The 22,409-nt window shown below is 35.9% G+C and overlaps 1 protein-coding gene across 1 annotated transcript in view; it reads left to right on the forward strand.

Moving 5' to 3' along the window:
• The first annotated feature begins 4,941 nt into the window (after nucleotides 1–4,941).
• Nucleotides 4,942–22,409, forward strand: part of LOC127842027 (TWiK family of potassium channels protein 18-like) — a 79,510-nt gene continuing 62,042 nt past the window's right edge. The window contains exon 1 of the mRNA XM_052371340.1: nucleotides 4,942–5,210. Coding sequence (XP_052227300.1) covers nucleotides 5,162–5,210 — 49 coding nt within the window. The 5' untranslated portion in view covers nucleotides 4,942–5,161. The remainder of the gene's footprint in view (nucleotides 5,211–22,409) is intronic.

A 22,409-nucleotide genomic window follows, 5' to 3' on the forward strand; every position in this document is an offset into this window, starting at 1 on the left:
TGAAAACTATTTCCACTCTTTATTTGAGAACATAGAGTGCAGCGCTCACCGTTACATGGTTTAACTTTGTAGTCCATCAACAACTCAAAATAGTGAAATTATGACTGAAAATGTGTTTATGCGTTTTTTGTTACAAAAACATGAAGATCAGCTGGTACCGTGAAATTGATTCCTTGTTCCTGCATAGCACGAGTAATGTCAAAACACGAACAGTTTTGCGAATTTAGCTGACTGATATATAGAGTTTTACTAACTTTTGTGAAACAAAACTCGATTGTCAAGTCGAATATGAACACGTTTTCGTCTCCAATATCGTCTAGTATGGTTTCAAAAATGCTTTCGAGCAGTTCTTGTTCATTGATCAAAACGCTGATGCATTTAAAAACGTGGATGGAAAATTCTTGAGTGTTACCAATGCTCTCGCGTTCAATGGTATACATGTTGTCATACGAAGTCATTGTGAGTTATGACAATAGCGGATACAAACGCTTTGATATATGTTAACTGTTTACAACAGTATCGTTATGCCGAGCTATGCTGTGTAGTACAATTATGAAGCAAATAGCAGCTATCACAAGCACAATGAATCCACCAACACAAACAGCGACAGTTTCCCAAAACGTTAATTTTCTTAGTCCCGGTTCGTCATTCAATGTACTTTTACCCAACAAAACCTCGCAAATCGTGGGACTGTGTTTGCATTTTTCGATTGAAATGGTCTTTGATCGCATATCGACATACGTGCATTCTTGTCCACTGTTCGTCCTTTTGTTGTACACAATGAAGTGTTCGCTTGTGACAGAACTGTCATCTATATTTTTTATTTGAAACTTTGCCTCACTCATATTGTGTGCCGTGTTCTGAGTAATGCTAACCAAATATGAAACTAACTTATCATCCAAATCGTAAACACTCGCAATACTTGAGTGCGAACAATTTGCATCAATCCGAAAACATTTGCCATTTTCCGCTTTCACAGCACCAATATCGCAGTATGTGAAATTAGCCAATTGTATTTGTGGTACGCGAATGAAATGACCATTTCTCGCTATAAGCACAGCATTCGTGCTCTCGGTACAATTCTCAATTTGATACGTATTTCTGAATAACGACATACAAATCTTATCAACAGTTGTGCCATCTTTGGTGCTGAAGACAGTAAGTCGATATGATGAAGCCTTTTTCGCGAGAATAACTTCGTTACTCACTTGTTTCACTATTTGACTTAGCATCGCACGTAAAGCATGATTACGTTCGTTGATAATCAAGAGTGTGTATTCACGAAACGGAGAAAAATGCGTATTAGAGGAAATCTTGAATGATGAATCCAAGTTGATGAAATAGCAACGATTGTTATGTACTTTACCGATTGTAGTAGAACGATTACATGTTATGCAGTAACAATTTTGCAATCCATACGTAGATACTTCTGCAACGGTCTGCTTGTTGTGCTTAATTCCCATTTGATGCTTGTTGATAGCATCTTGCATATTTTGAAATTGTTGGTTAACAATGTTATCGTTTTTAACTGGCAGACTAACGGTGAGTTTTGGCTTGGTAAGAGCATTTTGAATTTTGTGAGAAGTTTGGTTAACAACAGTATTTTTTTTAACTGTTGGACTTATCTTGTTTTTTGGCTTGTTGGTAGAAGTTTGAATATCGTAAAATTTTTGGCTAACGAAAGTATTGGCATTTTGAATATCGTGAACTTTTTGGCTTACGATAGGTTCAACGATAGGTTTGTTTGTTACTGACAGAACTTTAGTGTTTTTGAAAAAAAAGTCAGAAAAATCGATAATTGGAACATTTTCAGCGCTTTGCTTTTCATCCAAATTATCGTCAGAGTAATCCTCATCAAAGTTATCCTCGTCAGAGTAATCCTCGTCAGATTGATCATAGTCAAAGTCGAACTTATCATCGATTTTTAAGCGGATCTCACTCATTTCTTGCTCTATTTGTGTAATTGTGTCTCGCAATTCTTTGGACTTAGAAGGGATTATTTCCAAACCTAGATCATATTCTTTGATATACTTGGCGACTGACAAATCATTCATTTTTCTCTTCAATAACGCATTTTTGATTCGTGTTAACGCATGATCCTGTTTCTCGGGACCAGCACCTTCTAAATTCACATCGCACCATGTTCCGAACGTTGTACACAGTTCAGTATTGAATCTGATGATGGCATGACCGTGCATCCCATTTGCACAAATTTCACTTCCATCATAGGTCAATGAAAAATTGTACGGAAACAAAGGTATCCAAGCGTGTGTGTAAATCTCAGTAAACACAGATTCTACAAACTCACTGATAGAGTACGTTTTCGGCTCAATTTGCAATCTAACTAAAAGACTTGGTAAGTCGTAAGTGATAAACATTGATCCCGCTACAAAACCATCAACTACACTGTATACCGGTTTTGAAAACGCTTTTTTCTTGTTCGGACATCTAGATAGACCTATGGATTTGCATTGTTGCTCATGTCCTTCTAAACTAAACTCTGGGTTTTTCATCCATTTGTTGAAAAATTGTAAATTTTCTTTGACATCGTCGTATAATGACAAATACTCATAGGTTACGTTTATCAACACATAAAATAAACCATTCGTAACGTCAATCGGTGTGTCCTGTACATGCTTGAAACAAGACGGTTCATAAAAATTTGGTTTAGGACGTCCTAACGCATTTGTTTGTAAAACTAAGGGAAAAAACAGGGCTACTATATGCACAAACATATACATGACGAGTTTTTGATGCATTGTCATTTTGGAAAGTTCCTATATAAGTATTTTCTACAAACAAATCAAACAACACGCAAAATTGTTTCAAGTTTTTTATGAACATATACAATCGAACACAACATAACAAACATGCATTAAATGTTAATTATTGAGTCTCTCATCTTCTTTGTCCATGTACCAAATGTGTGTATGGCGAGCCAAGGCTAGAAAGTTTTTTCGTTAATTAACATGTGTTGATATACATATTCATCAATGTATCGATCGTATGCCTCATCGAATGCCTCATAATCAGAAAAATAAATATGGTGGGCCTCTTCATCCAGCTTTTTGTCAATCAAATATTCATATGGCGATTGAACATATGGTTGACGTTCAATTTGATTTTGTTCTTCATCATCGACGCCACCGATTTCGTCCGCAAAACAATTGTCGAATTCTTCTTTATATTTTTCCTCCAAAAAACTTTCGTAAGATTGCAAAAACTGATCTTCTATCATATCATCGATATCACGGCTTCTGCAAATCCAACACATTTTTCTATCATGTATCTCTGCATCTTGATCATTGGAACCCTTTTGAAATATGTGATTATCATCGTCGATTTCGCCCCGGTAATATTTTTGCTTTTTATAAAACTGTTCGTAAGATTCGAAAACCTGTTCTTCCAGTATATCGCCAGCATCATTAGTTCTGCAAACCCAACACATTTTTCTATCATGTTTCTTTACATCTTGATCATTGGAACCTTTTTGAGGTATGTAATTATCATCGTCGATTCTGTCCTGGTAATATGTTTGCTTTTGATCTCGTTTTGCATTGCGTATTTTTGTTCTTCGTTTCTTTTTCAGCCTGTTTTCAGCCTTTTTACGCTGCTTTTCAGTTTGTTTTTGATAAGATTTGTAGCGGGTACGAGTACAAGTCTTGTCAATTTTCGCCATGAGCAGCTCATCCAAATCACTATAATTATCGTATTCGTCATACTTTTGGTCATCTTTTGTTTGAAGACTTTCTACCGATTTATTTGAATATTTTTGGTTATCATCGCTAGAATGAACATCTTGATCGCTTTCTGTTTCCACAATTCCATAATTATCTCTTTCATATTGCTTTTCAAACTCGTTTTCCAAGTACCTATCGCATAACTCATAGTCAAGAAATTCAAATTCAAAAGGACAAGCACGACCAAACCGTCGATGACTGAGTCTCACTATTTCTTCTTTGTTCATGTTCCAATCGAACACAAAAGGACAAGCGGGGCACAGCTGTCGATGCCTAACTCTCACATCTACTTTGTCCATGTTCCAAATGGAAATGTGCGCATTGCAAAACACGCATCTAACGCAATTAAAAATAGTGTCGGAGAAATTCTCTCTCGTGTCGGAGATGACACAAGGGTCGTAGATGAACCCTTGGCTAGCCAGGTCTTCCTTTGACACGCTGCGTTTGGATGGCCTGTCTTCAAAGGTTTGAAGTCTCTGGTCCATAGTTTGATAGCGACTGAAGGCTCGTGGTTCAGATTTTCTAAGCCTCGCAAAACGACTGTACACAGACATGTTTGCAAACAAACGTTCTTAGACTTACTAACGTATTCATCTCCTATTTATACCATTTTTTTGTAATGACTTATGCGATACAACTCTCGTAGTACAATTAGTGTATATTGAAAACAAAATTAGCCCGGCAAAATTAGCGGGGGGGTCTTTTTTAAAACCCCACCCCCCTTATTAAACCGTCAGAACATTTTCCGGGCATATCATATAGCGCCGCATCCCGCACCAAAAATGCACACAAGAAAAAAGTGGCTGTGGTGCTTTTACACGGGCTGGAAGGAGATGAATGATTTTTGAAGTGATGCTGGTATTTTGTCTTCGTATAGTTGATATTTAACTATCATCATAGTTTATATACAAGACTCATTGACCTATTATCGAGAATAACATCAACACGAGTCAAATAAGAACACTGTATGCACGCTCTGTTAATTTGTTTGTTTTGTCCAATATTAAATGGTAAATCCAATCGAGAAACCGGTTGAGTCATTCGCAACGCCTAGATCAAATAAACCGTTTAGGATTATTTGTTCGCATTGTCATTAGTGCAAAGTGAATTATTAATCTATGATGTAGTATTTTTCACTCAAAGTTTACTCCAGAGACAAGTCTATAGCATTATTGTTAATTTTATAGTAGGTAAATAATAAGTAAAGTTCAATCAATTGACTTGGCAATCATGCGATTGAGATGATATAGGAAGACTAGCGTTTATGTTGGTCCATTTTGCTCATTCAAGGAAGTTAATTTAGCCAATACACGTGGATCTCAATATAAATTCAGATTTGAATTATCACAGGTATATGACGGGAAGGTAAAGTGAACCGAAGGAAAGTTACATTGAGTAATCCAATTAAACTGGTTTCAAACATGGAGCCAATAGACGAACCGGAAGTAGAGGAGATGGCCGGAAGTAAAGGTATGTAATGCGGACGATATTTGTATCGCATTTATTATCATATACTTCTTTTTCTAAAAAACTTCTGATCAATTTTTTTCACTTTTGTAGGGTTAGACTTGCACACTTAGATTTTATAACAGCACGATACAAAATATGGATTTATTGTTAGTAAAAATATTGATTAATGTTTTTTTAATTAAATAAATGATTTATTTAATTAAAAAAACATGAATCAATATTTTAACTAAAAATTATGTACCATGTAACATATTACATTATAGGGAATATTTTTAAATTGATGTGTTGTATTTATACACGTACGTGAGATCGTTGGTGATTGCATTTTTTATATCGTATAAACTTGTTTTGTACATTTGGGTTGGTGATGCAAAAGTAACAGTTTGCCTAAGTATATTTAAGATCGTTAACTGTGAAGAATTACTTTTTTTTTCATTTTTCACATTAAGTGATTGAAATCTGTATCTGGTAATTGTGGTAAATTATAGTCCCAAACTACAGGAGAAATATAAAGACGGAAAACCCCAGCGCTTATGAGCATTGTTACATCAATCTATTCGAAACTGTAAATATTAGCTATGGGTGTATAAATATCCGTACACGGTTTAACTAGTCATATGCTTAGTGATCCATAATTGTTACCACAAGGAAGTAAATAAGATACAGTCATACGTGTTTCATCAAATTAACGATAAAATGACTCATTCTTTGAGAACCAGATTTTTAAAAGGCTTAAAAATGTGTAAGACAACTAAAAGTATGGCCATTTAATGCGCTTATTTTAAATAATCGGTACTTACTAGTGCCATGTTTATTTAGTTCAACGTTCACGGGTATTTTTTTTTAAGAAACAGGTTTACTTAAAAACCTGCGTTCCTCCTTTTTTTCCATTCATGGTTCATAATGAGAAATTCCGTGTTATTTCTGATATGCTTCATTCAATGTACCGTTAAGAATTGCCTGTTACTTGAAGCCCAAGAATAGCCGTTAGAGAATTGTGTGGTGTTTGGAAACGCATGCGTCAACTTGCGATGATTTGAAACTGTCGACAAGGAAAATATGTTTAGGACTAAGTATGGGAAATCATTATGAACATAAATATGTAACATGTGTCCCCAACAACAGCTGCTACAACATATAACTAGTATTGATTTCCTTCCATAGGAAATCGACATTTTTAACCCATGTATGCCTTGTGGACTCTCCCATCCTTCGAAATTGGATCAATTAATTTGCAAAATTAGGGATGTCTATATTAGGAATATTTCTTACATAAAATCCTTTAAGCAAACAGCGCAGACCCTGATGAGACGCCGCATTATGCGGCGTCTCATCTGGGTCTACGCTGTTTGCCAAGGTCTTTTTTCTTGACGCTAGGCATAAATGGGTTAAGAGAGGACAATGAACGAATTTTCCCAAGAATTATGATGTCAACTCTTCTATACTCTCTTATGCCGCCAATATTAATTTATACTTTTGCATGTATTAGAATATTGATAATAAAGAATTATATTTTATGGTTCATTCAGATATACCTATTTAGGGAGAAAGCAGAAACAAATATAACACTTTTCTGCGAAGCAAACCATTTGATACTTGTGCGAGGGATGATCAAACACATCGTAGAAAGTTATACATCGTAAGGACATCGTAAGATCGAATGTCGATTTAGGGTGATACCTTATTGAAGTTGTTAATTACATAACACTTGATAATCATCACAGAGTTAAGCTTTTAAGACAGATCGACAATGCGATGCATGCACTAGCTGCGTAAATTGAAACAGACACCTGACGGAATCGGTACCCCGGTACGTCAGTTGTGCACACCCGACGCCCGTTGTTAAATACTGCCGTAAAAGTCTGAGTCTTGGAGTGAATGGATATTACAGTGCGGATTAACGCTTCCTTTTCGTTACTTAACGAGTGTCCAATATAACTTTTAATTGAATGCATGTTATTACAAAACTATTTTTACATGAACACACACAGTTCACTTAATATAGGTTGGGATAAATTGAGCTTAAGATAATACCTAAAGTTACGAAAATTTCCTGGTCATGTGATCTTAAGTACGTGATTAATCATAGACGCCTAATGTTCGAGCTTTCAAGGGTTTATCACATTATGTAATGCCTTATAAGTGATACGTTGCATTATTTTTTCGAACGCGCGCTGTCATATTAGTAATAGTTGTTCACGACTCCATTTAAGCTTCAATTAGCAACACAATTTTAAAGCAGTATTGTCGATCAACGTAACCATGGTGACGTTCAGAATACCTCGTGGGATATTCATTTCATTTCCTTAAAGTTCGAAACGCATAATTGAGATCGAGGATACGCGCATTCAAGATGCAAATGCAAACGTTGAATTTGCAATTTATAGCGGAGTATTATACAAATGTATCAACTGAACATGATTCAGAAGTCTTATGTTTGCCTAATCTATGTAGATTCTGCAACTCAAACAATGATAGCACTGGAATAGATGTTGGTCAAATTAGATCGATTAAATGCAATTTCCATGTTTGCGAGAAGTGTTTAAATCCCTTCTATTGTTTGTGAAGGGTTGTAGTAGAATCATAACTTGCCCAGTTCCGGTATTTTTGTAGGACACATGTATGAAAAAATGCACTCATATATGCATATCTAAGGTTCATTTTCAGGAATACACATACATAATGTATCTATAACCATGTCTAAATAAGACAATTGGGTACTAACAATAGAACATTGTATAACCGAACAGGACATATATATTCTAAGTAAATGATACAACTTGGATAATAAACGCTCATCGATCCGCGGACGCAAACCTTATTGAAAATGTGAGATGATAGTCTTAATATCTCTTTAATTCAGTTTCTAACTGCCTCTATGTAATCTGTTTATTCAAAGTGTTGTTTCCATTCTGTATTTATTTATTTTTGAATTATTGAATTTTAATAATTTCTTAACTAACTAATATACATGTAAAACAGTTTGAAAATGCGCGCACATACACAAACGAACCTAGCTCTGCGAAAACGGGGCTTAATGCATGTGTGTAAAGTGTCGTCCAAGATGAGCATGTGAAGTCCGCACAGACTTATCATAAACTCCAACCCGAACTCAAATTCAAACAATTTTTGTTTAGTAAATACAGGCCACCGGCCCAAAAATACACAGTATTCACAAATAATATACAATCACATAGTTGCCTTGTAGCTACTTTTATCCATTATACATTTTTAGATATACATATATATATATACAAATTGATGTTTTTTCATAGGAAGCTATATATATAAATACAAAGTTATTAATTGATATCTAACGAAACTTTCCGCTTAAACCAAAAATACCATTACAGCGGAAAAACTTGTCTCTGATAAACCCCGATTTCCCAGAGAGCAACACTTTCATGTTTGTAGATTGCGGACAAACCATAGCTTATAAACCCATGTTTGTAGATTGCGGACAAACCATAGCTTATAAACCCTGCATTCTGGAGCTTGTCTCTTACCGATGATAAACTTTTTTACATCGCGTTACATTTTAACACATAATATTCAATGTATAATAGTGAAGTAAGTAACATGCACTAAAAGTGGTCTTCAATATTTTAACATTCTTATGTAACGTGCACTACGAGTAGCTTTCAAATAGGAAGTACTTATGTTTCGCCAAGTAATCTTAAAACAAAAGTCGCCTATGTACTTTCTAATATCCACCTCACAGCTCATAATAATAGCAACGAATAGAAACAACATTTGTACTCACAAGGTTCAACATTATGTTAACATGAATATGCACATCTTCCGCAATAGAAAATATTGATCCAAGTCGATTTGTTTGTATATCTCGTATTTGTTATGCATAACTTAAGACAGAAGAAATTTTATTCAAGGGATATCACTTTCACATAAAATCATTTTCTCTTCGGCAGTTACGTCCCGTGGTTGTAACATGCGATATTGTTATTATATTTGATGGTCATTAATTGCGAATTATTGAGCTAATGGTTTGCTTGAATAAAATATATAACTAAGCTAAATATACGGTTATCTTATATACAAAGTTGGCGAACTAATTAGCTAATTCACGAATAAGCAAACGGTAACATTTCAATTGCATGCACCTTAATGAACATTGTATTTGTAGCTCTGTACAGCTTTTTTGTATAATATCATGTTACGCTGACTGATGCGACTACAATTTGGGACGCAACCCCAATACACACGTTTTTTAATTGATTTTTTAATGTCAGAATCTTTGCAAATAAATATTATTGACTATGCAATACTGATGCTATTATAATTGGGATATAGCCATTAGGGGTTTGTATGCGGCCGATATAATAGCAAATGTCAAATAAACTGACCTGACATTTAGACGATAAATTAACACTACTGATATATGGGACACAAATAAACTAATAAACTAAGATTTATACATTGGTTTCTGCAACATGGTGCATGACGTACGACTATCATAGAATATTTTAAGAGGATGCAACATAATTGCTTTTACACCGGGCCAGACATCTTTAAAACGTTATTTAATATTTTCAACAAAAGTCAGTGTAATTAAACAATATTCAAGCTAACCTCGATATTTACTTACAAATAATATCGATGTTTTGTGCATATGTGGGTTCAAACAGAGTTGCGTTATGTTTTAGTCTCTAACCTGTAATTCAGTTTCCTAAATATTTTATGGAATGCTTTATGAATTTTACAAAAAAAAGACATCTGAAGTAAAAATATCGGACTTGGAGATCAGGGGAGATAACTTAAGTGAAACGTAACCTTCTTACCATCCGGGTATTTCTAGTATAGGACAAGCATCGCTTATATTGAGCTTTTTAATCGGTCTGTGTGATCCGCACCGGAATGGGCACCAGAACAATAAATGACGGGGCAACTTATTCACGAAAACCATAGCTTTCGATGCGAATGTTCCTTTCAGTCAATCGCTCCACGATGACGCATAATGAAGGGAAATTGTGTTAAGTCATTTCGTGTATTTCTATGTACCTAGAACTCAGTGACTCGGTGGAAGAATGAGTCGACGTGGTTTGACGTCAATTGTGAGATGTTAAAAAGCCCCTCTAATAGAGTTGTTATGATAAGCACTGGTTTAACCGAAATAAGTCATAAGCTGTGTGTTTAACTGGTGCACTTACGACAAAAAGTCCGTCTAAAAGATGCTCACCACTTAGATACGTGTTTATTTCACCACATTCAGAATTGTACAACTGCCCCATAGGCCAATCGCATTCGTGCAGTAAAAGGTTATCAGTTTATACTTTGTTTAAAATTTAGTTTATCCTCTTAAAATAACATTTCTTTTTTGCTTGTATCAATCCATTCATTAAGTTGTTGCAATTATAATTAAATTGAAATTTATGCTTCTATATTGCTATTTTATTTGATATATTTGATATTGATATATTGATTGTGATGCCATGAAGTTATTTGCACTAAAACTTAAATTTCTTGTTAATAACCTCGATCAAGGTGTGAGGATTGTATATCATAAAAAGCTGTTGAAATCTCCAATGCTTTGGATTGACAGTTCAAATGCGCTGAATTTTGTGTTTATTTTGCATTTTTTATGTATATCTGTAGTGTGTCTAGTGTTTTTGTGCTGTGTGTACTGTTTTACAATTGGTTGATTGCCATAAATAAATAACCAAATACTATGAGTCGCGTTCTGAGAAAACTGAGCATAATGCATGTGCGTAAAGTGTCGTCCCAGATTAGCCTGTGCAGTCCACACAGGCTAATCAGAGACGACACTTTCCGCTTTCACTGGATTTTCGTGTAGAAGAGACTTCATTTAAACGAAAAATACCATAAAAGCGGAAAGTGTCGTCCCTGATTCGCCTGTGCGGACTGCACAGGCTAATCTGGGTCGACACTGTATGCACATGCATTATGTCCAGTTTTCTCAGAACGCGACTCAAATAATACAATTTGATACCCTGCTGATGCTGCGAAGTTCTCATTTTGTGCTTTTCTTAAAATAAATCTCTCTGTTTGATATGTGCCTTTTATCTTCTAAGAGTTTTAAGTAAAAATGATTTTTTAATAAGGCAGTAAATGGCATGCACAGCACTGCGAACTTCTTATCTAGTTGACACAGTCACGTGAAGCGAATTATAAGCCGGAGATTACAGCCAGATATGTATCAACGTGTAAAGGACGTTACAAAACGAATTATCAGAATGTGAACTCATTTACATAGCATTCTTATACTTTTATCATAATATCTTGAACAACTACGCATGGACGTCTTTGGGGGTTAATATGATATATTGTATAACTGTTTTAAATGCACGTGAATGCTAGATATTGACATTACCATTGTCAAGAAACTATGTATAAAGTACCGCTTAGTTATAAATGCGAAATGCATAATTATACGTAGCATAACAAACAAAACGTGTTCAAATGTTGTGTAAGAATGTATGAGCTGCAGTCGATTGGCACTACGACCGGCTTGTTATCATACCGCTGAAATAATATCTACATCACAATACAATAAAACACTCATAGAAAAATATCAATAGCAATTACATATTAACAAGTAGTTTATTGTGTCTTATTTTTATATAAGTGCACCTGAGTAAGTAATTTAAAAAATGTGAAGAAAGAAAAGATAACGCACGATCGGAGGTTCCCAGCACATATCGCCGTTTATAGCCGCATTCGGTGTGTACCTGCCGACGTCAAGAAAGTATTTTCCGGCGCGGTGAAGTGAATGAAACTTGAAAGTAATAGCAATCTTTAGGTAAGTTAATTGGTCAAACGTTGCGTTCACCTGCATCTATCGAGTTGCTTTAATTGAAATTGAATTGCGTTGAATTTAGTAGTGTTGCTTCGGGTTGCGTTACCTTCGGAGTTGTTGAAGGTGGCGTTGAGGTTGGAGGCGTTACTTTAGGCAAAGTTTCTATTGGAATTGTTGCTTCGGGTTTCGTTACGTTTCCTCATGTGATTTAGCTTCGGGTCGCGTGTTGTTGAGCTGTCTTTGGTAGTGGTGTTTAATATCCTTTGCGTTGCGATGTCTCTGTTGGGTGTGCTTAGGTTTGCGTCGCCTTTGGTGGTTTTGCGACTCGTTGTGTTGCGTCGCGTTGAATTTTATTGTGTATGATTGGTTCGGTTTCATCGTTTACTTGGTAAATATTTGGTTTCAAATTCTTAATAGATTGTTCAAATGTGTACGTTCTCTGTGCACGAGTCGAAATCCATGGACAATATCAAGAGAATAACATACCGGTGTATCTTATCAACGTCACGAAAATCTTGTCTACATATTTTAATAACACTTAAACACTTACCAAACAGACGAAATGAAAACATTAGAATCATATACATATTGTCAATCTGAAATGCAATTTCCTTTTTATAAGCGAAAATCAGTCTCATAGCTTGTTGTATATAAGACACTTTGATGTATAATAAGAAAAAAAATGGCAAGAGGTTAATTGTCCGTTTATGATATAAGCGTGAGTATGGAATTTAAAAAAAGTTATGTAAATAGAGCTCTTTGTTGTACGCGAAGTGTGGTCCTAGAAAAAGTGTGGTTTTAGAATTTCAGCGGTAGGCTGTTGTTTTGGATCTTCGACTGCTTGTTTTGTATTAAACGCTGGGTAATGCATACTGAGTTATGAAACATTGTATTTAATGTGCATTACAATGGACTGCACTAGGTTGTATAATATCGGCGTATGTTTCCTGCTTGCATTTCGAAGCGCTGTGCTGCGTTTAGTTGTGTTACATTTACCCACATTGCCTGCCTGCATTACGATGCTTTTGCTGGCTTACGTTATATTGCAATATGTTTATCGAGTGACTTCTTCGTGTACTGCGTAATTATGTGTTCTTTTAAATTGTCTTACGTTAAATATTAGCTTTGCGTAATGATCGGCTATGTTGTATATTCGTATGGTTTTTGTGCGTCCCGCGTAATGTTGGGGTTCGTTTAGTTGAGTCGGGTTGGAATGGCATGTTGACAACGTTTCCTGATTGTTTTATACTAGGGTGGTTTGTCTTTATTTTTGTCTGGATTTCTTGAGTATGTGTTGTTGCGGTACGATAAATTTCAATTCGAGTGAAACCCGATTCTGACCTTATGAAAAGTATTCATTTCTAACGGCTATTTTGTATCTAAAATTCACGACTTCTTATGAATGATCAACCTTTTTACCCAAATATTGTGCTTTTCGTTGTCTGTGAAAACTGCCTTTTCTGACCAGATATTTCATCACTTAAAGCAAGGTTATTTGCACCGACGAAAAAAAAGTTGCTTTGGCATGAGCGCACGAAAATTACATGCTATTTGTTAAGACTAGTCAGTTGTTTGTTTCGTTATTATGTCTGTAATGCGAATGGATTATAAGCATCCGATTTCTTTGTTGTATATAGAAATCCATCTTTGTTGTATATAGAAATCCATCTTTGTTGTATATAGAAATCCATCTTTGTTGTATATAGAAATCCATCTTTGTTGTATATAGAAATCCATCTTTGTTGTATATAGAAATCCATCTTTGTTGTATATAGAAATCCATCTTTGTTGTATATAGAAATCCATCTTTGTTGTATATAGAAATCCATCTTAAGATTCCGTCCGCTTTGAAAAAAAGTACAAGACAGGTGAATAATGTTAGTGTTGATATTTGTATTTCCTCATGCATATAATAAAAAAGTGTATGTAATAACACATAAAACCGTTTTGGTTGAATTAAATTTTCTGCAATCGAGCACCGACGAAAACATTCGTTGAAACTGGCGTTCGTATAATGTAAATTATCATGACTTCTCATCGATTTAATTTATCGAAACGACGTTATAGTAAATGGTTTTTATGATGTGAATTCGAAAAGAGCCCAGCCACGTTCCACGATTGTGCTTCGCATCAGTGTTGTAAATGCGACGACTATCAATACTATGTCAGATAGTTTTTAAGTGGCATTCATAATTATTCAGAAAATTATTTTTAACAGGCCACTTTCAATAGCAGAGACATCTTTCTACAGCAGAATGTTATATGGTTCTACAATTATGTGTACAAGCGGTAAACGAACGATCAACCAATGTCCGCCACGCACTATATTTACATGTTTTAAGAGAAGATTCCTTCTTTTTTGCCAAGCCAACTAATTACAAAAAATACACTGCCCATTAACGTGAACGACCCACATCATGTAAAAGTGCATATATGTCATACTTATTATTTTGCTAGTTAACATGAAACAAACACAAGTCATAAGAAATAGGCATGCGCTTCAATAATTAATTTGGATTTTTGACCGTTCGGCCAAACCAATGATATGTTTTTTGTCAGAAAGGTAAGATCATGCTATCAAAACAAGTCAAAACAATATTAGTATTTTTGTTGGCACATTACATATCAATCTAAAAGTACGCAATTACGTGCAGTATTACGTCGGTGTCAGTAACACTCAGGTATGCGTTCAAGACTATTACTGCCAGAAAGAAATATTCTCCGATTTCTTGCGTAAGCAAACAATGCATGCCAGCGATTAATAAGCTAAAGGGTCTGAATACACAGTAAAAAGGGTTAGGTAAAAGTTTTTTTGTTTTTTTTTGCTGGCATAATGAAAATATAAATATAAATATTTGTTCTCGGAATGTTTAATGATGCGCACCAATCATGTAATATATATGAAAATAAATTTAATCAATAGGTCAAGAAAAACACAAAAACGCACCATTAGCAAATTTATTTTTAACATATAAATATGTTATGATATGTTAAACCTTTAAACAAAAGACAAAAATATTTGAGCTTCATTAAATGATTGAAAAGCCTATCAAACTGTATAACATATGAAGAAATATAGCATCACGTATTTAGAAAAACATATATGAAATAGTCATTTGAAATGTGACATTTTTACTGGAGTCAAACGGTTAAAGTATGTTTATTCCACATTTGTGTTTTTCCCCTTTCTTTTCATTATATCATACAGTTGTGTCCTTTCTTGATGCGTGGTTACATCGAGTCTTTTCCCATGCTTTTTGGCACTCAAAATCAAGTATCTGCTTAATAGAAATTTGCAGAGTTTTTCAATAAAGACAACATGTTTGCAAACTTGCCAATCGGTAATGACGTAACATCGCATTACGAATTAACGCAACAACTTAATTAATTATGTAAAATCATTCTGCCTGTCATTAATTGCAGTTTTGCCGATGTTTTTCACTGACTAAGAACTTTGCTTTCTCTTGAAACCGATGCTTACCATTCTGCACTCATGTTTCTTGCCAATTACCTCCTGTTCGTATTGTTTTCTTTCCTTGAGCAATCGGGTACAATACTAGTCATTTCTAAACAAAACACACGGTATGGTTTATGATAATACATCATACAAGTAGTAACTGTTTAGTCAGGCGTCTTTACGTTCAAATATTAGAATTTTGTTCGTGTGCTTACGGGGATTCTGGTCCGGCCTGGTCTGTTAATAATAAGGTGAAGAATTTCTTTCTTTCTTTTTAACTATTTACGTAATTGTACCCCCATATCAGTTTGAATTGTTTCGATTACAGTTCGTTGGAGAGTGTGGTTATGTTTGTTTCTTGTTAATCAGAGAATGAACAAAACCTTTTTAGAGATCCTTGTTTGCATTGATTCAATGGACCTTTTCATAAATGTGTCATTAAATTCTTAAAATTAATATGAGTTCACAGCTTCATATAATATATTCATTAATATATATTCATTAAAATACATGAATGGTAATTTTAGAAATAAAACAAGTTTACCACAAACGCCTATTCGACCCGTTACACCAAATACAACATTTTATACTTTATATTTATAAGCAATTCGCGTATTGGCACGACATATGACTAAAACAATAAAACCAATCCCAATTATTATCTTTAAGCAGTTGTGACGTTTGATTATTTGATTAATGTTCAATTATTACTCATACATAAACGTGTATTGAGTTATGAGTCTACGCCACTACAGCTATTTGCCCCCTGATATGCACTGTTATTTTCAAAAAGTGACAAAAAGTTGGAAACTTGACATGCCAAGTCCCTTTAGTTTTATATGGGATCTATTCACAATGGGACGATTCGATCTGACAATTTTCAATTTGCATGTCGCATATTAGAAATACAAATAACTTTACAAAATGGCTTATATATGATAGAGTAAATTAACAGAATGGAAAGCGGAATTTATCTAGAAAAAGTATATACTATTTCAGCAATTGTAATGCTATAGATCTAATATGTATTTGATTCTTGTTACCTGTAATCAGTTTTTTTTATCTCTTATGAAAAACAAAGAAGTGTATGAAGAAAATGTTTTTTTTTTGGTAATATTTTATTATACCAATTTGCACTAATGGCGTACGTTATTCATAATGTCTTACTTGAATTAAGGAGCCACTCTTACATGACATTTGTTAATATATGGCATAATTCAATTTTATTAAATTATTTATGCATTATTATTTTTTTGTGCAAATAATCTGTGGTTTTGCATTGTCTGTTAAGTACATGATGTATTTTTAAAAGTGTGATTATGATTTTGTTTACAAATGAGATTTGACAAAGAATGTTAAATAGTAAATATGCTATTGGTATCATTTTCAAAGTAACCTCAAGTAATATCTGTGTCGAGGGCGTAAATATAAGTTTCTTGGAAACAAACGTTTTGCACCTTTTTGAAGCAGTTTATATTTAATTTGGCTTTTAGTTTTCTTGCCATCAAGGCAAAATGCGCATTTCGGACCGTATTTGGTACAAAAACGAATATGGTACATTTGTACCATATTCGGCCGAATATGGTACAAATGTACCATACTCGGACCGAAGATGGTACAATTTTCGACCGAATATGGTACAAACATTGTACCATATTCGGTTGGAATAAGTTTTTCTATGCTCGCCAAAACGTATTTGGAACATACCAAAAAAACTCATAAAAATGAAAATGGCCTACGTATATGGTACATAAATTATGTATTTCTTAATAAATGAAATAGTCTGCCGATGTGTAAACTTTTTTTCAAACTCAAATACATTGTATTAACCTAATATTGGAAGTGACAAAAGTATCATCATCATCATCATCATCATCATCATCATAATCATCATCATCATCATCATCATCATCATCGTCGTCGTCGTCGTCGTCGTCGTCGTCGTAACTAGCAGTAACAGAAACAGCTAACCTAACCACACTTTACATGGATTTTGCTGGTTGTGTAACTGTTTCGCCGGCTAGCTCAGTCGGTTGCGCGTCAGATTGGCACGCAGGCGGCCTGGGTTCGATTCCCGGGCGGGCCAGATACTTTCGTGGAGATCATTAATAGCAATTTTCAAATTTTTAAAACTTTTTTTTTCGAAAGTGTATTTTCACCAAAATCCGATTTAAGAGATTTTGAGCTCTTTTAAATGAATATATCTCTCCAAAAATAAGGATGTTTGACTGGCTGCTTTAGACAGGTGTGACTGTATTCCTAAACATTACTTTGTAAAGTTGATTTGTCGTTCCGACGTCATATTGCTGAGAAGCCGACAAAGCTTTGAAGTTTCCGATTTTTTCTTTGATAACGTGCCGCTTTAAAAAGGCGGGAATTTTGCACACGAGTCTTACTCAGAAGTCAGTAACCATATTTGACTTGGCGGTCGGCAAGAAAAGTTGTGATTTTCGACTAGAAAGAATTGAAATCCAAACTTTCTTCAAACTTCAAAAGAATTCTTGACAGTAAGTACTGTACATAATTTTAATTTTCAGTTGTCTTAATATGCATTGATGTTTTAACATGCATTGATTTTTATGTTTTATGCCCCCCCCCCTCAGAGTGCATTTGCAGTTGTCCGTCCGTCTATCCAATTGTCCGTGGCATTCCTTCCGGGTGCGTAACTCCTAAACTGCTAAAATATTTAAGCTACAGTCATTTTTTCGAAAGTGTATTTTCCACCAAAATCAGATCGAGCTTCTGTAATCTGTAGATTTGAACATTTTAAATTTTATGGAGTTTATAGGTCTTTGACCTTCGAACCCTGCCTAGTCGTGACTTCTGGTGAGCGACCTAGGCCCCCAGGGCCCCTTCTTTATATCCCTTCCATCCACGTAGCATTGGTTTCTACAGACCGTTTGTCCGTTGACCGCCATAAGTTTGCCCGCTATTTTTCCCCTGAATTTGAATTCGGTTGGATTTCAATGAAACTTTACATGAAGTACTTGCTACTTTCATTGCGCATATTGCCCGGAAGTTCGGATTGTAAATTTTAGCGGAGCTATCAGACGAGTGATTTTAGCTCAGCTCATGTCGTGAGACATTCGTTTTCGACACGCGGTGTTCAATACAAGCTCTATTAACTAATGAAGTATAAATGTATAATAACTTATTATATTATTTCAGATGAAGGAAGCAATTAGGAGAAAAAGGAAGCAATTAGGGTGCTTGCCCAGGTCGAAGTACGACATTATTGTCAGATGTTTAAACGGATCGTTCGATGTCCCTGTGAAGAAACGGACACATGAAGAGAATAATTGTTTGGCCATGATTAGAAAACGTAAGGACTTCGAGCTTGGTGACCGGGGTTCTTTATTGTGTGTCGGAAAGCAAGTCCTTGTGAAAGAAGATCTTCCTAGATTTGTTGAGAAGATGTTCATGGAAAACAAAGGATGTGGAGCAAGGGTTATTTACAACAAACTGAAAGTAAATTACACGGGGTTCTCGGAACAAGCTATCCTTGAAATACTGTACAATAGCAAGTATTACCATGAGAAGTATCCGAGATTTACAAACAAGCCAAAGCCAAAGACAATTACAGAAGAGGAACCAGGCAAAAGATGGCAGATTGACATAATTAACATGAAAAATCAAAGTGTTAGCTACAAGGGGTCCACATACAGTTATATTCTACAAGTCGTGGACGTTTATTCTAGGTACGTTATGCCAAAACCCCTGAAAACGAAGAGTTCGCGTGAAGTTGCAAAGGCATTAGAGGACGTGTTGATGGTTAACCTTGCCCCTGACATCATCCAATGTGACAACGGACTGGAATTTAAAGGCCCTAGTATGAAACTTTTGTTGAACAAGTACAACATCAAAATGATCAATAGTAGGCCGTATCATCCTCAATCACAGGGCAAGTGTGAAAGGTCAAACAGTGTTATAAAGGCCAAGATTCTATTTGCAACAAAAAGTAAACGTGGATTCAACTGGGTCGAAGGGCTTCAAGATTTAGCCTATGCCATAAACACAAGTTTCAAACGAGTTCTTGGGGGTCTCACGCCCTTTGAAGCCTACTACGGAAGAAGTCATGTTTTTACCAAAGAACGTCATAGTTCTCGTGAAATAAAGAAAACCATACGGCGAGCAAATAAAAAGGCTTACAGGTCGCTGTTGAAAAACGCAACTTCCCCAACAAGTACAAAGTAGGAGAGACAGTATTAATTCGCTATCCCTTTCGAAAATCCAGGGTGCCAACCAAAAGATATGTTATCGAAGGCAAGGTAGAAAAAGTAAAACGAAATGGTGTTTATATCGTGTCATTTCAAGTACCGAACAAACCCGAACTTGGATTCGTAAGCAAATCGGTTGGGGTCGAAAACATGACTAGCCTAACTGTTGCGTTAGAGAAACAACGAAAAATTAAAAAACATTCATTAAAACAGAACCGCTCAGAGAAACAAAATCACAGAACTAAGTACTATCATGTTTTAACACACCATGAAAATCTGCAGTTGTTGGATGGGGTGAATATTGCCATGGACCCAAATCCGGATGGAAATTGTCAATTTGCTGCTATATCGCATCAACTTGGTAAAATTGGTATATACAAAGACGTAGATGCTTTACGTAAGGAAGCAGTCCATCACATTGTAGAAAACAGATATTTCTATGAAACTTTTGTCTATGATGAAACATTTGATGAATACGTTAAGAATATGTCTAAGAATGGGACATACGGCGACAACCTCACGCTCATTGCACTTATGAGAGAATATAATTTGCAGTGCCTGGTAGTTTCTACCCGAGGACTAGAACACTCATCAATTGTGTCAGCAGATGGAAAGTTCGATGGTGATGTTGGAACAATTGCATTGGGGTATTTCCCAGAAGGATTTGGCATGCATTACGTTAGTATCCGTATCAATCAACGCGTGTACAAGGACATAATATCACGCTTAGAACAGTCGTATGACAACGGTGACTCTGGCGACAGCGCTGCGTCTGGCGACAACGCTGCGTCAGGCGACAACGCTGCGTCTGGCGACAACGGTGGCTCTGGCGACAACGGTGACTCCGGCGACACCGCTGCGTCTGGCGACAACACTGCATCTGGCGACAACGCTGCGTCTGGCGACAACGGTGACTCTTGCGACAACGGTGACTCCGGCGACAACGGTGACTCCAGCGACAACGGTGACTCCGGCGACAACGGTGACTCCGGCGACAACGCTGCGTCTGGCGACAACGGTGACTCCGGCGACAACGCTGCGTCTGGCGACAACACTGCATCTGGCGACAACGCTGCGTCTGGCGACAACGGTGACTCTTGCGACAACGGTGACTCCGGCGACAACGGTGACTCCAGCGACAACGGTGACTCCGGCGACAACGGTGACTCCGGCGACAACGCTGCGTCTGGCGACAACGGTGACTCCGGCGACAACGGTGACTCTGGCGACAACGGTGACGTCTCTGTGTGTTCAGCCCTGAAAGAGCTTCAAGATATGATAAACAATAGGAGGGCACAGAAGCGAACGACTTTTCCATTTCTGATGTTACCACTTCACATTCAAGTTGAAATTTTTAAGTTCTGCATACAATCAAACCCGTCAATCCAGTTTGTGTTGGCGAAGGTCGGCAAACCCTTTAGAGATTTAATAAGGTCAATGAGTTTGCAAACACCTAGAATTTACATTCGGCCGGATATTGGACTAGATACTAGTAACAGAAATCCTGTTAGCGTTCGTTTCCTATTAACAAGAGCGGGCAGAAACAGCGGTCTTATTTCGGCAATAAAAGAAATCATCAAGGGGCCAAAATGGGCAAACGCATGGCTGCGTTTGCGTGTTAGTGGAATCGGTTGGTATGATATCATAGATGTCATGTACAGACATTACAGGTGAAATATACATGTATATCGGTGTTTGGAAACCTGTTATGTTATTTTTGTGATTGATGATTATGTTCTTCTACCGGAAATTTGTTGTCATTTGCTCATTTACTGGTAACTTTTTACGAAGCACATTTGGGATATTTTGGCTGCTACTAAAATGAATGTATATATGTATATTATGTCTTGTCAAAATGCTACAGTTGGATTAAAATTTAAATGCTGTTCTATGTTCTTCAATATTACTTTGAAAAATCCTGTCAGTATACCAATAAATGAAAAAAGTACAAGTTTGTTGAATCTCTTGAATGAAACAAATTATAAAATACAAAATGTAAAATGAATATGTGAGGATGATGATGACAAAACATTTGTGATGATGATGATGGTAAAAAAATTGTGATGATGATGGTGGTGGTGATGATGATGACAGTGGTTATGATGATTGGGGTTTGATGATTGTGGTGATGATGATGATGATGATGATAATGATGATGATGATGATGATAACAAACGTTTTGGGATGATGATGACAGCGATGTTTATCGGACGATGATGATGGTTATAATGATGATGATAAGTTTTTAGATGATGATGACGGCGATGTTTATCGGCCGACGATGATGATAATGATGATGATGATAACAAAATATTTGTGATGATGATGATGGCGATGTTTATTGGCCGATGATGATGATGATATTCTCATCGTCGTCATCATCATCACAACATCCTCATTATCGACCGAAAACATCGCTGTCATTATCATCACAAAAAAAACTTTTGTGATCACCATTACGATCATGATAATGGATATGATGATGTTGGTTTTGATGGTGATGATGATGGTGGTGTTGGTAAAGATAACAACGATGATGATCATTGGGGTGTTGATAATTGATGTGATGATGATGATGATGATGATGATGATGATGATGATGAGATAACGATGATGATGATGATGATGATGATGATGAGATAACGATGATGATGATGATGATGATTACGATGATGAGTGTGTATCATATTCGGAACGAATGTGGTACATTTTTCATCCGAATATGGTACAAGTTTGTACCATATTCGGTC

Source organism: Dreissena polymorpha, chromosome 8, assembly GCF_020536995.1.
Source record: "Dreissena polymorpha isolate Duluth1 chromosome 8, UMN_Dpol_1.0, whole genome shotgun sequence".
NCBI classification, from domain to species: domain Eukaryota; kingdom Metazoa; phylum Mollusca; class Bivalvia; order Myida; family Dreissenidae; genus Dreissena; species Dreissena polymorpha.